This window comes from Durotheca rogersii (assembly GCF_024521655.1).
Source record: "Durotheca rogersii strain YMJ 92031201 chromosome Unknown GGS23scaffold_2, whole genome shotgun sequence".
In the NCBI taxonomy this organism is placed as follows: Eukaryota; Fungi; Ascomycota; class Sordariomycetes; order Xylariales; family Xylariaceae; genus Durotheca; species Durotheca rogersii.
In genome coordinates this window covers 2,642,994-2,655,994 of record NW_026251233.1, presented here as the reverse complement: position 1 = coordinate 2,655,994, position 13,001 = coordinate 2,642,994, and the positions used below count along the sequence as shown (strand labels likewise).

The window sequence follows — 13,001 nt, the reverse complement described above, 5'->3', positions numbered from 1 at the left end:
GGCGATGACGTACCTCTGAGATCTAGAATTCGGGAGACCCGCAATTGCCCGCGACTCGGTGCCAGGCGCGGCTGATGATTCGCGGCCCCGGATCTGCAGCAACAACGCGACTGCTGCAGGCCTTCGTTCATGCGCAAAGAGAGGTATACCGCATGTACATCCGTTCTTGGGTACATCCCCAGACCGTTGCGGACTAGTAGCCGCTGCTGCTGCCTAAGAGCCGTAGGTACCTGCCCTTAGCCGTGTTTCTCCTCTGCTCTTACCCCAACCAAGACAATTACGTATATGGGCGAGGGAGGCAAGTACGCGTATTCGTGCCTACTCCCGCCCCTTCCGGTCCTACCTACCTCCCATTCACATACGCCTCCGATAGCCCCGATCCGCAGGTAGCGAGTGTGTACCCAACATCGTCATCTGCTTGGGTACCTGCTTATTTACCTAATACCTAGGTAGGTAGGTACTTATCTTACGTAAACCCGTCTTCCTCAGGTACTATCGAGGTACTTCGGCTGCTGGGTCTGGGCGAATATGCACCGAGCCCTCGAGACACCCCCTCCCTCCTCCTCCTCCTACCATTACGGCTCACTCCGACCTCTTGAACTGCTCATCCTCCTCCCCTTCGCGACGACGCGCCCCGCATGTCTGCGAGCAATGCTCCTCAACCGGTGAAGCTCTCACTACCTCTCGTACGACCGCCGCCTCGTCCACGCCGAATCAGTTATGGCCTGTCTAACTTCATTTCACCTAGGAATACCAACAGCGCCTTTTCCAAGAACTCCGTGCCGAGGATGAACTCGTCGTCATCGCCAAGGGCCTCGGCCTCATACGCTTGGTTACGAACCTGCTTCACAGCTACGATGCCGCCGGAAACAATTTGGTTATAGTCGTTGGTGCCGAGCAGAGGGAGAATGCCTGGGTTGGTGAAGGCCTTGCTGAGCAGGCTGTCGTCAGCGCCGCTCCCAGGGCTAGGGGCCTCGCTGTCGTGAACACCGATCTCACCAGTGTCACCGCCCGGGAGAAGATGTACGCAAAGGGCGGGGTATACAGCATCACCTCCCGAATACTAGTCGTCGACCTCTTGACCGGCCTCCTGAACCCGGAGACCATCACGGGAATAATCCTCCTGCACGCGGAAAAGGTGGTGGCCACGTCCCTCGAAGCCTTCATCCTTCGCGTCTACCGTCAGAAGAATAAAACCGGATTTTTAAAGGCGTTTTCCGACAATCCAGATTCGTTTACCGTCGGCTTCTCTCCGTTGGCCTCCATGATGAAGAACATGTTTCTCAGGAAGGCATCCCTGTGGCCTCGCTTCCACGTCTCTGTCGCCAGCTCCCTAGAGGGTAAGAAGAAGGCAGAGGTCATCGAACTCGAGGTCCCTATGACGGACTCCATGACAGAGATACAGACAGCTATCATGGAGTGCGTCGAGGTTAGCATCCACGAGCTGAAAAAGGGCAACTCCGGACTGGAGATGGACGACTGGAATCTTGATAGCGCATTGCTCAAGAACTTCGATGTCATGGTTCGACGGCAGTTGGACCCCAACTGGCATCGGGTCAGCTGGAAAACCAAGCAGATCGTCAGCGACCTGACCGTACTCCGTGGCTTGTTGCACTCCGTCCTAGCCCTCGATAGCGTGTCTTTCCTACAACATCTAGACACCATCCACGCCGCACATTCCCCGCAGCCGGGATCTACGAAGCAGAGCCAATCGCCATGGTTGTTTCTCGACGCTGCACATACCATCTTCGACACTGCCAAGCGAAGGGTGTACGCCAGTAGTGCCAAAGCGAACGCAAAGTCTGCGATTGATTCGCTCCGTCCAGTCCTCGAAGAGCAACCAAAGTGGGCCATCCTCGCTGAGATACTAGAGGAGATCGACAGGGACCTCTATTTTGAACCTCTAGCGAAGGACGACTCAAACGGGACGATTCTTATCATGTGTTCTGATACGGCGACGACGCGCCAGCTCCGCGACTTCCTGCAGGTGATGCACGTAGAACCGAAAGCTGAAACTGACGCGAAGCAGAACGAGAAGCACAAACCATCTGGTGCGTTTATGATGAGGAGGAGGCTTCGAGCCTACCTCAATTGGAAAAAAGAATTTGCGCAAGTCAGCAATGCCCTGTTCTCCGAGAACCAGAAGGCTCTCGAAGGCGCAGTCGACCCGCGACTAGCCCAAGGTGCATACAAAGGGAGAGCGCCGGCGAACAAGAGGCGACGGGTACGTGGTGGTAGCAGCACCGCTGCGGTGTCCGGCAGGGCCGCCAACGGAAGCGTGGCACAGTACTTTGAAAAGCCCAACGAAGTTGCTGACCTCATGGATGAGGTAAAGATCACGGAGGAAGAGGCCAACCATAAACCTGATATCATCGCAGATCCGCTAGAGGACATGGACGACTACTTTGAGCTTTATGAGATGCAAGATTTAGTCGTCATACATGCCTACGACGGCGATCTAGACGAGCACGTACTCGAAGAGGTCAAACCCCGATACATCATCATGTACGAGCCCGATGCCGCGTTCATACGTCGAGTCGAGGTTTACCGATCATCACATAACGACAGGAATGTCCGAGTGTATTTCATGTTCTACGGTGGGTCGGTCGAAGAACAGCGGTATCTCGCTACTGTCCGACGGGAGAAGGACGCATTCACCAAGATTATCAAAGAGCGCGCCAGCATGTCTGTCGTCATGACGGTCGACGCCCACGGCGTCGAGGACCCCCAAGAAGCCTTCTTAAGGACGGTGAACACGCGAATCGCTGGCGGCGGCCGGTTAGCAGCTACAGCGCAACCGCCTAGGGTTGTCGTAGACGTCCGCGAATTCCGCTCGTCGCTGCCGTCTCTACTGCACGGGCGCAACATGGTCATCGTGCCGTGCATGCTAACGGTCGGCGACTACATACTCTCTCCCACCATCTGCATCGAGCGCAAGTCAGTCAGCGACCTCATCAGCTCGTTCAAGGACGGGCGGCTGTACAGCCAGACGGAGACGATGTTCCAGCACTACAAGAACCCGATGCTGCTGATCGAATTCGACCAGAACAAGTCGTTTACGCTGGAGCCGTTCGCGGATCTCTCGGGCAACTTGAGGTCGGTCAACCCGAACGAGGGGCCTTCGGACCTGCAGTCGAAGATCGTGCTGCTCACGCTGGCGTTCCCGAAGCTGCGGGTGATCTGGAGCAGCAGCCCGTACCAGACGGCGGAGATCTTCGAGGGGCTCAAGGCGCAGCAGGACGAGCCGGACCCGGTGGCGGCGGTGCGGGCCGGGCTGGACAAGGACGCGCGGGCGGAGGACCAGGCGTTCAACCTCGAGCCGCACGAGATGCTGAGGGCGGTGCCGGGGGTGACGCCGCAGAACATCAAGAACCTGACGCTCGAGGCGGACAACGTGCGCGAGGTGGCCAACATGTCGCTGGCGGAGCTGCGCCCGCTCATCGGCAAGGAGGCGGCGGCCCGGGTGCACGGCTTCTTCCACCGCAACCTGATCGATATCGACGACTACTCGGGCGCGTAGGATCGGCCCCCTCCCCTGCCTCCCCTTCCCAAAGCCGAGTCGTTGCCCCGAGTACGTGCCTACCACCGGAACCACCGAGTAGAACAGGGCGCTGGATGTAGCGGGCACCAGCGTGGGTGGGGCGGGGAGAAGAGATGGATTTGATGAGATGAGATGGACGGAAATCCGTAACTCGGTCTTGGATACCTACATGTACAGGTGTATGTATATATATAGATACGTTAAAACAGAAAAGAAATATTTTCTCGTCGGATGGACGAGGCATGAACAACTATGGAAACGACAAAGGTTACTCCCATTCGGGACCAGACGGCCACCATGGGAGAGACAAGTTTAGGTCGATAAAGCCTGAGGTTCTCCGTTCCCGAGAGCTGGCGAGCGCCAATCCAGCTACTTCACAGCTCTCTGTCCGACATGCACACGCGTTCCGGCTTGCCAGCTAGCAGTTGCAAAGGTTTCTATTTGATAACCTAGAATTACAGATACTAAGGAATACATAAAAGGGGGATACTGTGGATGTTGGGGGTATCGTAACGTCGTAGTCCGCCGTGGTAATGTGCCTTCCTCCACGGCTCGGGCACGGCTAGGTCGTACCGTCGTCTATTCTTTTTTTTTCTCTCCTCTCCTCTGCTCTCCTCTCTCGCACACGCCTAGATGCGGCTCGCGGTGGTGGCGTGGTGGCGGCGGTGGCCTCCCCACCCGCGCCGGCGACGCATGCCGGTGCCGGTGCCGGCGGTCGTAGTGGTGTGGGCGTGGCGGCTCCGGCGGTGGCCGCCGCAGTAGCCGCAGGTCAGGAACGAGACGACGATGCCGACGAAGGCGACGACGCCGCCGATGATGGCCTGCAGGATGCTGCCGACGCCGCCGACGACGGCCATGATCACGCTGCCGATCGTGCGGAAGATGGACTGGATCTGGTGGTGGGTGGGACGGGTTAGTACCGGGGAGGGGAGAAGGAAGGGGGCACGTACGCAGGAGACTACGGCACCCATGTTGGTGGCTCGGGGTGGGTTAGGGTGGCGTTAGTTAGTTTGCTGGTTGGTTGTAGACACTTGGGTGGTGCGGCTTGATTTCTATTCAGCGAGTGCGTAGGGCCGGATGGTGGTTGTAATGGAGGCGATATCCCAGGGCTTGTGCGCGTCTGCTCGTCGGTTTAAGTAGGAGGCGTGGCGACTCTGCCCCCCTTGCGAATCCCGCGTTATACCCCCCCCGGCCAGACGTGTATGTACGTCACGGCTCGACGAAAGGGGGGCGGGAGTCAAGACGGGTATATTACGAGACATGTCACAAAGACACCGGCGCAAGGTGCGCATATACGGCCTGCACCGTTGCATTTCGGTGGCCGAGGCGGCACTACGGAAAGGGAGTAGGCGGGGGAGAGACCTGGAGGACATCGCAGGGCCAGGGGCGAGACTGATGAGGTCATTCTTCAGATCGCCGTCTTGTCCCTCTTATTCTTCCGCTCTCGTTCGTGGCGGATTCACCCCAGCCTATCAGCCACAGAACATGGAGCTGCCGGCACGCTCGAAGCTGTACGCATGCAGGTGGATGCATACCTAGAACAGATACGCATAGAGCCCTCCCATCTCAGTCGCAAGCCCGGGCTACCGGTATGGCGGATTGATGGTAGGACACAGGACGGTGGATTAGGCAGATGGGGGAGATTGCGGAGAGCGGGCTGGCTGGCGTCGACCCGAATAGACGCGATGACGAGAGGCGCGATGATGGAGGAGGTCTGTCACTCGGCTGCCGCTGTCGAATCGAGACCCTCGCGTCCACGGCGGATCGACTGGCCCGCATTAGCACTTCCTACTCTGCTCATGCCACATGCCGCCGTCCTCGCGGTAGCGGGAGCGATAGCCGTACCTAGCACTAGGGGATTGACGTCAGGGAGAGCAACGACCTCCCTTCGGCCGTCATCGCGATCGCGCTCTGCCACAGTGATTCGACAGTGACGGCGGCACGAAGGTAGCAGACGGAAAGGTGGAGGGGAGAAGGGCGCGGCGTGGGGTAGCCCTACATCTATGAGGCACCATACAGGCCTCGTAGCCCACTACGATCAGGTATCCCTTCTTGGAGGGGGCGCCGGCGCAAGTGCTCCGGCAGGCAAGAGCGGCGGCCGCAGCGGCGGTGACGGGAAGAGAGAAAGAGATGACGTCAAGTTTAGGTCAAGGCGTCGTCATCACCTGCCCGTCCTCGTCATCGAAATTGTGGCGTTTCGCTTGCTAAAAGGGGGAACGCCACATCGACGCCAACGTCGAGGCCACGTCGAGCGAGCATAACCCGTTCGTCCCAACTGCAGAAACAGTCATGGCGAGTCGGTCGATCGATCTACGGCATGCCGTAGGTTCGGTCGGGTACGTGTTCGTACCATCACCAGGCGAGGGGCAGGCGAACCGTCTGGCTAAGAGATGATGAGGTAGACCTGCAGTTCTGTCTACGTAGAGCTGAGAGCCTTTCCTCTGGTGCCTTTATGGGAGTGAGAAGATACCTTAAGTACCTCCCACTGTTAAGTGGTACCGTCTAACAGAAGGACATTTGGTATATCCGTAGAAATTATACATCGAGACAACCGGCTTTGATGGTTACCTCACATCACACACCTACCTAGCAGTAACGTACCTACATGGCATACTGACCTACGGGTCATGCGGATATGATGACGAGCATCTCGCCCGACGTGCACCCGGTCCTTGTCGTCCCCATCCTCGCCGCGACGTACCAGCCATCTCGGTGGCAGACACAACCTGCACCAGTTCGTACTAGGTTGTCAGTCATGCGCTCCTACGCACCATGCCCAACACATACGCACACCCCCAGACCCCAACGAACCGGATTGCCGGCAGGGGAAAAGGGAGGGGAGCAATGCACACCTATATAAGATGCGGCCCCCGTCCGTTTGGGGTCAGGTTGTCTTGTTTCTTCTCCGTGCGCCTCGCTACGTAGGCAGCTTCCCCTCCCACCTCCCCCGGAGGTCGGACACGTCGCTGCCTCCCGTCGGGCATAGGTACATCCGCCGCGACGGGATGGGGTACGTGTTTGCTCTCGGCGTGGCTCCGCCCGCCTGCCCGCGCCCCATGCGAAACCCAGCGCGAGTCGCGCATCCCGCCGACCGCGGTCAACCCGGTCACAGCCGTCGGGTGTGTCGGCACGGCCCGCGCCCCACCTTCCCCCCTCCGGCGCCCTTGCGGTACCCCCGCCCCACCCGACCCTCGGCCGGGGAGGACGAGGAGGCGCTGCGTCTGCCGCGCCCGACGCGAACGCCCGCCCGCCCGGCTCTAGTTGAGGAACCCGACTCCGGAGGTCCTCCTGACTGCCGCTGCCGCCCCCGAACGCCAACCAACGAAACCACATCTCCCGCCCTCTCTCCGCCTCGCGCTTGACGGATAACATCCCGGTCGACTCCCGGCTGTATCGACTCGCCCCGATCGAGACGACCCAGGCCAACCCCCCACGCTAGACAATTTCTGCTGTCGAGGCTGCGTACGCTACCGCTGCGAACGACAGCGGTGGCACGCGACGACCACGATGACGACGACGACGACGACGACGCCGGATCGTCGCGCAGCCCAAGGCTCGATTGTCTGGGGAGCAGGCCCCGCAGTCCTGTCCGCGTCCCTTCCCAGTCCTGGTAGAAGATTTCGCCGACGGCTGCCGCGGCTGCCATGCCTCCCCGGACTCGCTTGCCGCGTGACGCTCGCGAGCTCGAAGACTTCGATTCGAGATCGTAAGCAGGGTTGGTGGTACTTTGTTTCTTGGAGATTTGCAGTTTGCGTCCCGGTAACGACGGGTAACGTCGTGTTGGGAGGAAGAGTGGAGAAGATAGGGATAACCGTATGTCTGCCTGGCACAACGGTTCTTGTACGGCTGGGCGGGTTGCTGGCATTCTTGGAAAGACGGATGATTTGCGTCCCGCTGTATCAAGCCGTCTGGTGCTGGTAACCAACCAGTGTCACCCGGAGCTGAGCAACACGATTAACTACCATGACCTTATTCGAGGAATGTAGCCTTCGCATCTTTGACGGCCCGCGTCCCTCGCCTCGTGTTGGTGCTCTTAACTGCCGCTACCTACTCTCATGAAGCCATTTACCGCGTCCACTACCAAACTCCGAGGTAGGGATGTGCGTCATACTAAGACCGAATAAAAGGAGGGTTGAAGTAACAAAGAAAATGTATATATAATATCTCTCTATCGTCAACGTGAGCGAGTAGGAAACGCCAAACCCAATAGGAGCGCACTGCAACAGGCCATATATCTACAACGTCCCTGGAAATAATAATAATAATAATATGGGGACGTACCCAAGTAGTTCTGCGGGTGAACTACTGGTTGGATTATTCGAATATCGAGTTTCTATCTGCCGTAGCCTGGAAAGGACATCGACACCCGAGTGAACCGAAAAAACACCTCCCAATCTCCAGCTAAGTCGAATCGTCAAAAAGAAAGAAAGATATGACGACCGCAGTGCCGTGGGACCCATATGGAGACACACTGACACAGTAACCGGGAGAAAAAATACATGGCGTGCTGCGCACCTTCGTAGCTGAGAAGATGTAATAAAAAAGGGCTTAAAACCTCACCCTTTTCGTTAACTCTTTTTACAAGGTGCCTCGGGCACCGCTCTTCTCGTCGATGTGGCGGAAGCGTTCGCGCTCCTTGCGATCCTTGAGCACACAGGCGATGGCCATGATGAGGAGGGTATCGATGCCGACCATGCCGAAGACGGCAGTGAAGATGTTGTCAACGAAGGTGCTGCCGAACGAGGTCAGAGGCGCGGCGCAGCCTCGCATCAGGGCGGCGTCGGCGGGGCTCGGGCACGTCGGGTTGGTGACGAACGCGGGCGATGTGCTGTTGAAGAAGCCGCAGCATTGGAACTATCGCGGGGCCGCGTTAGCTTCCCCGATACATGTAAGTATGGATAATATTACTCACGGATGCCTGCATGAGCTCCTGGACGGCCGGCGGTTGCGAGATCCAAATGGAGAAGAACCTCTCCTTCATCTTCAGGGTGACGATCCACAGGTCAACGCCGATGCCCATGGTGAAGACGGCATCGACGACGATCAGGTAGGCAGCCAGCTTCAGCCAACTCCGGTTGTTCGTGGCTAGCGCCGGGAGCGTGGCCGCGAAGGCGACGAACGTGAAGATGGCATTGACAATCCCCGCTGGATTTTTCACCCGTCAGCATCAATCCCGATTGACCCTCTCGCGCTTTCTCCCCTATGCGATCATAACTCTTCCCTACCGACCCTACCCAGCATTTCCCCCAGCGTTCGTCTTCTCGTCCCTCACCAGGCGACTGCCATTATGTACTCACCTGTAAACGGGAATTTCTGGTAGAGGAGATCGCGGGCGGCTCCTTCTCCGTCGGTCGGCGGATCGAAGCACGTTTGCTGGACGATGATGCTGAAGCCCAACATGATAGCACCCATCGAAACGAACAACCCGTCGGCGGCGATGAACGCCATTAGTACCTTGTTCACCATCTTGGACCTGTCGGGGCTTGCGCCGTCGAATGGCTTTTTTCAAATTTCTGTTCTCTCCCTAATCCTCCAGTACCTAGCGATTGGCGTGCGGGTAAAATAATTGATCGACGACCGGCGTCTGCAGTTCCAAAAGGACCTCGTCTCGAGCGACGGCGAAGGGAAAGATATGCGTGGTGGTGGAGGGCGTCAAATGAACGGCACGTCGAATTCTCGACTTTGAGGGTCAAAGGGGTTGTAAGCGCAACAGCACCTACGGCTCAGCCTGGAGTAGATGGTAATAAAAAAAAAAGAGGAGAATCGAAGACGAATAATTAAGAATGGCGGTAAATACGAAGATGGTGGTGCGCACGCGCTCAGGTAGAATGAAATGATGGGGCAGAAAGACGCAAGCAACCAGGCCTCGGGGAAAAAAACACTACTGCTACCGCTACTTTAGATACTCGGGTGATGCCGAGAGAACGCGCGAGACGGGCTAAGTCGGGGACGAGGACGAGGTGGGAGAGGGTCCCGAGGACACAGGCGCAGCAGAAGGACGAGGGGGAATTACGAATGACAAAACGAGACGGCCCCAAACAACGGGCGAGGGAGCCAGACAGGGTGGCCTGACCAGAGAGCAGAAACACAGCAAAAACAGCGAACTCCACCAGAAAGGAGGATACCTCCTACCGCATGCTGCGTACTCAATAGTAGAGGGTCGTAGGGAGAGCAGAGGAGGAGGGGGGGGATGGAAAGATGAGGCAAAACAACGAGTCGACGATGCGTGATCTCCCGCGACTGGCGTTTCAGGGCTCGTTTAGGGAAGAAAAGGGGGGAGGGGGGTGTGGCTTCGACAGGGGAGGGGACGTCGACGGGCCATGAAGTAGGTACCCAACATAGATAGATACCTGAGATAAGCTCACCTATCTGTCTCAGTACACGCCTCCACATATACAAGAAACTGTGACATATGTACCTATCACAGGTATGCTCGTCACAATTTATGTACCGCAGCGCTTGATGTACAATCACGCATGATAATTACGCGCTGGGTGCAGCCCAGAGTTGGTTGCATCGGGTTGGATGGACGGTGAAAAGCGCCAGCGGGCCAACGAGGAGGGAGAGAAGGCCAACTCGAGGCCGACCGGGGGCCAGGGCCGGCGCAGAATGGCACGATCACGGTCTGAGGCTCCGACAGAAATCTGGTCTCCCTCCCTCGCCGTCACCTATCACCCGTCACCCATCTCGCATTGCCTACAGGCCACAGAGCACAAACACCTACCTAGGTACGTACGTATACTACCTACCAAAGACAAGAACCTCACCTCTCGCATCCAATGCGCACATAACCTACCCCCTCTGTCGATCCGTATATGTACCTCCATGTATGCATGAATGCATCCACACACAGGCGACGGCGACGACGGGGGGGGGTTGTCACGTCCGCCACGATAGGAAATTCCAGCCGCGTCATCGCTAACATAGATAGGTAGCCAGCGTCCCCAGTCCTCAGTCCTCAGTCCTCAGGGCCGAGTCGGCTCGGCCTGATCACGTACGAGCGGCCTGCATCTACTGCACAGATACAAGCAATGTATACGTTTTTATATTTATCTATCTTCATACCTATCTGGTGCAATTACATGTCCAGGGAGGTATGAATGGAACGCAGAACACCCCATCGTGTCGTCAGCCCGCCGTGGACCGCGAAGGTGTTCCAAGTAGCCGCATATGTGAGCACCCTATAATCACCCTGTCTGAAACCCCTACCTCTGCCTATGTACGTAAGCAATAACGGCCAGATGAACAGGAGGTAGGTAGATTCAGATATATACCTAGGTAGGTAGGTACGTATGAACGATAGGGTAAAACGGACTAATCGAGTATTTTCGGACGTAGGTAGGAGGTAGGTAGCTACTTCCTATTTAGGTGGAACAGTACCCAGGCCAGAGAGAAACCACTGCATGCGGTACTGTATACATAAGTAACGCCTAGAGGTACCTTGGGGGGGAAGGGGAACAGTATGGGTACCAGTACATAAGTATAGGAAGTAAACCGATCTACGACGTAGTGCATCGACCTACAGAGGTTACCCGGTACAACCCACATATAGAAACAAAACGACGCTTGGTGCTGGAATATACGAAGAGGAACAAATGCCCCAAATGGGCAGTTAAGCCTCCTCCCGCCGTCCCCTGGCTTTTCCCTCTCTTTTCCCTCTCATCTCTTTGCGTCTGGAAGGGAACCCCAGACCCTTGCGCAACGCATCAGGTTGATGATGCGGCGTCTCCCATGCAGCAGATCATCCGCATGCAACCCACAGAAATACCTCGATCAGGTGGTGAGGGATCGATCGTCGAAAAACACCTCCCGAAAAAGACCTAGAGAAAACACGGGGAACGCCATCATCTCCCGACGACGACAGCGACGCGCCAAAATAGAATCGCGGAAGGAAGACGACGAGATTATCCACGGGAAACGAAACATGCCTACTCCAAATGAATCAAGACAAAACAGCACAACGCCGAGAAGCAGCAAAGAAAGGAACGGCATCTAGAACACATGTCAGCAGGTAAGGTAGTCAGTCCTATTACCGACGTTGCTAGTCGACAAGATCGTCTAACGGGGGGAAGGGCAGACGAGGTATCCGACGAGGCGGATGCGCCTCTCTAGAGGCGCACACGCACGCCTCTCCCTCCCCTCCCACGATAAGCCTAACTGGCCAGCCAGTCCCCCTTACCTCGGAGACGCGACGGCGCGGCGCGTGTTAGTGCCGCATGTCACGAAATTGGCCCCCCTCCCTCGATGCGGGCTGCCGCCGCCGCCACCACATCGCCCCACGGGCTCATCTCCCGCCTCCCTGCCTACCGTCTCCGCAGATCGCGGGAGAGGGGGGGGGGTCAGCCGGCCGCTACGCTGTGCGTAGGTGGTCGGATGGGTCAGGTAGGCTGGGTAGGCAGCTAAGGTAGGGCATGTACGAGGAGCGGCTCGGGGTCGGATGCTCGAGACGGGAGGAACGCCAGGCCGTTGGTGCGTGATGGAAGAGAACTACGTCCTACTCTCTCTGCGCCCTCCTCCCTCTAATTCGGGTGCGCCTTGACACGAGTAACCAGCACCAGCAGCGGCAGCGCGTGCTTGCTCGCTGCCGTGTCGCCTTGTGCTTATGCGTGTATGCATGTAGGCATGTGTGTTTGCGCCTGTCCGTGTTCGTACGTCTGCGTCGCGCGCGTCCTGACCCCCTGCCCGGCAGCGTTCGGGCAGTACGCTGTCGGGATCTCCTCGATTGGCTGGGTGCCTCCTCGCCCGCCGCCGCCGCCGCCGCCGCCACTGCCACCGTCCGAGGCCGCGCGCCTTCTAGCTGGCTGGCCTGCCCACGGGCTTTCGTCATCCCGCCACGAATCCATAGGGTGGGAGAGGCAAAGGAGACCAAGGCGGAGCGGAGATGGGGATTGGCCGCCCGCCAACGACCGCGACGGAAACGGGCATGCCGTCCGGGGGACAGAGAGTGTGTGTGAGGTGGGCGGGTGATGGCAAATGCCCACCTCCATGAACCAACTCTAGAGATTGGGCTCCTCGGAAGGTGATAACACAACTCGATGCAACGGCATATCATCGCATACTCCCCGCGCGAGAACATGGGACCTCCTGGTACGGCGAGCGCCGCGCGGCACCCCAACGGTAAATGTCACTGGCTAGGGTGAAAGTTGCCTCCTTTCGACGCCTCGTGCCCACCTCGTCTCTCACTCCAACTCACACACACACACTCTCTCTCTCACACTCTCTCACTATGCTTATATGTGTATGTGCCTCTCTATCCATCCCGCCGAGCGCGGGCCGTGGGCCGTCGGTCCTGCTCCGATGTCACTGGCATGTCCCGTGTCAGCGGTAGAGGCCGCCGAATTACACACGGAGGCATCTAGGTACCTAGGTAGGTGAGGGGGGATAACACGGAGGCGTCGGAGGCGTGGAGAGGGACAAAGAGACAGGCAGAGCGAGGAGGAGCCAATCGCCGATTGCCCGT

At 57.8% G+C, this 13,001-nt stretch overlaps 5 protein-coding genes across 5 annotated transcripts; 1 reads left to right on the top strand and 4 right to left on the bottom strand.

Moving 5' to 3' along the window:
* Positions 1-467: 467 nt before the first annotated feature.
* GGS23DRAFT_196400 (DNA repair protein) lies at positions 468-3,652 on the top strand. Its single transcript, XM_051511752.1, has 2 exons — positions 468-686; positions 749-3,652. The coding sequence occupies exons 1-2, from the start codon at positions 639-641 to the stop codon at positions 3,518-3,520; spliced, it is 2,820 nt and encodes a 939-aa protein (XP_051376504.1). The 5' UTR covers positions 468-638; the 3' UTR covers positions 3,521-3,652.
* Positions 3,653-4,066: 414 nt separating this feature from the next.
* On the bottom strand, positions 4,067-5,084 carry GGS23DRAFT_196420 (uncharacterized protein). The gene is made up of 3 exons (XM_051511753.1): positions 5,077-5,084; positions 4,492-4,585; positions 4,067-4,434 (listed from the first exon to the last, which is right to left on the bottom strand). Exons 2-3 carry the CDS (start codon positions 4,510-4,512, stop codon positions 4,171-4,173), a joined length of 285 nt encoding a protein of 94 aa, XP_051376503.1. The 5' UTR covers positions 4,513-4,585; positions 5,077-5,084; the 3' UTR covers positions 4,067-4,170.
* A 1,440-nt stretch (positions 5,085-6,524) lies between these two features.
* GGS23DRAFT_196327 (uncharacterized protein) lies at positions 6,525-7,835 on the bottom strand. The gene is made up of 2 exons (XM_051511751.1): positions 7,823-7,835; positions 6,525-7,709 (listed from the first exon to the last, which is right to left on the bottom strand). Exon 2 carries the CDS (start codon positions 7,404-7,406, stop codon positions 6,648-6,650), a length of 759 nt encoding a protein of 252 aa, XP_051376502.1. The 5' UTR covers positions 7,407-7,709; positions 7,823-7,835; the 3' UTR covers positions 6,525-6,647.
* A 284-nt stretch (positions 7,836-8,119) lies between these two features.
* GGS23DRAFT_593070 (uncharacterized protein) lies at positions 8,120-9,007 on the bottom strand (the record flags this gene model as incomplete). The annotated part of the gene is made up of 3 exons (XM_051517986.1): positions 8,120-8,395; positions 8,454-8,686; positions 8,839-9,007. The coding sequence occupies 3 exons, from the start codon at positions 9,005-9,007 to the stop codon at positions 8,120-8,122; spliced, it is 678 nt and encodes a 225-aa protein (XP_051376501.1).
* Positions 9,008-11,848: 2,841 nt separating this feature from the next.
* Positions 11,849-12,761, bottom strand: GGS23DRAFT_196208 (uncharacterized protein). The gene has a single exon (XM_051511749.1). The coding sequence runs from the start codon at positions 12,615-12,617 to the stop codon at positions 12,036-12,038; it is 582 nt and encodes a 193-aa protein (XP_051376500.1). The 5' UTR covers positions 12,618-12,761; the 3' UTR covers positions 11,849-12,035.
* Positions 12,762-13,001: the final 240 nt, after the last annotated feature.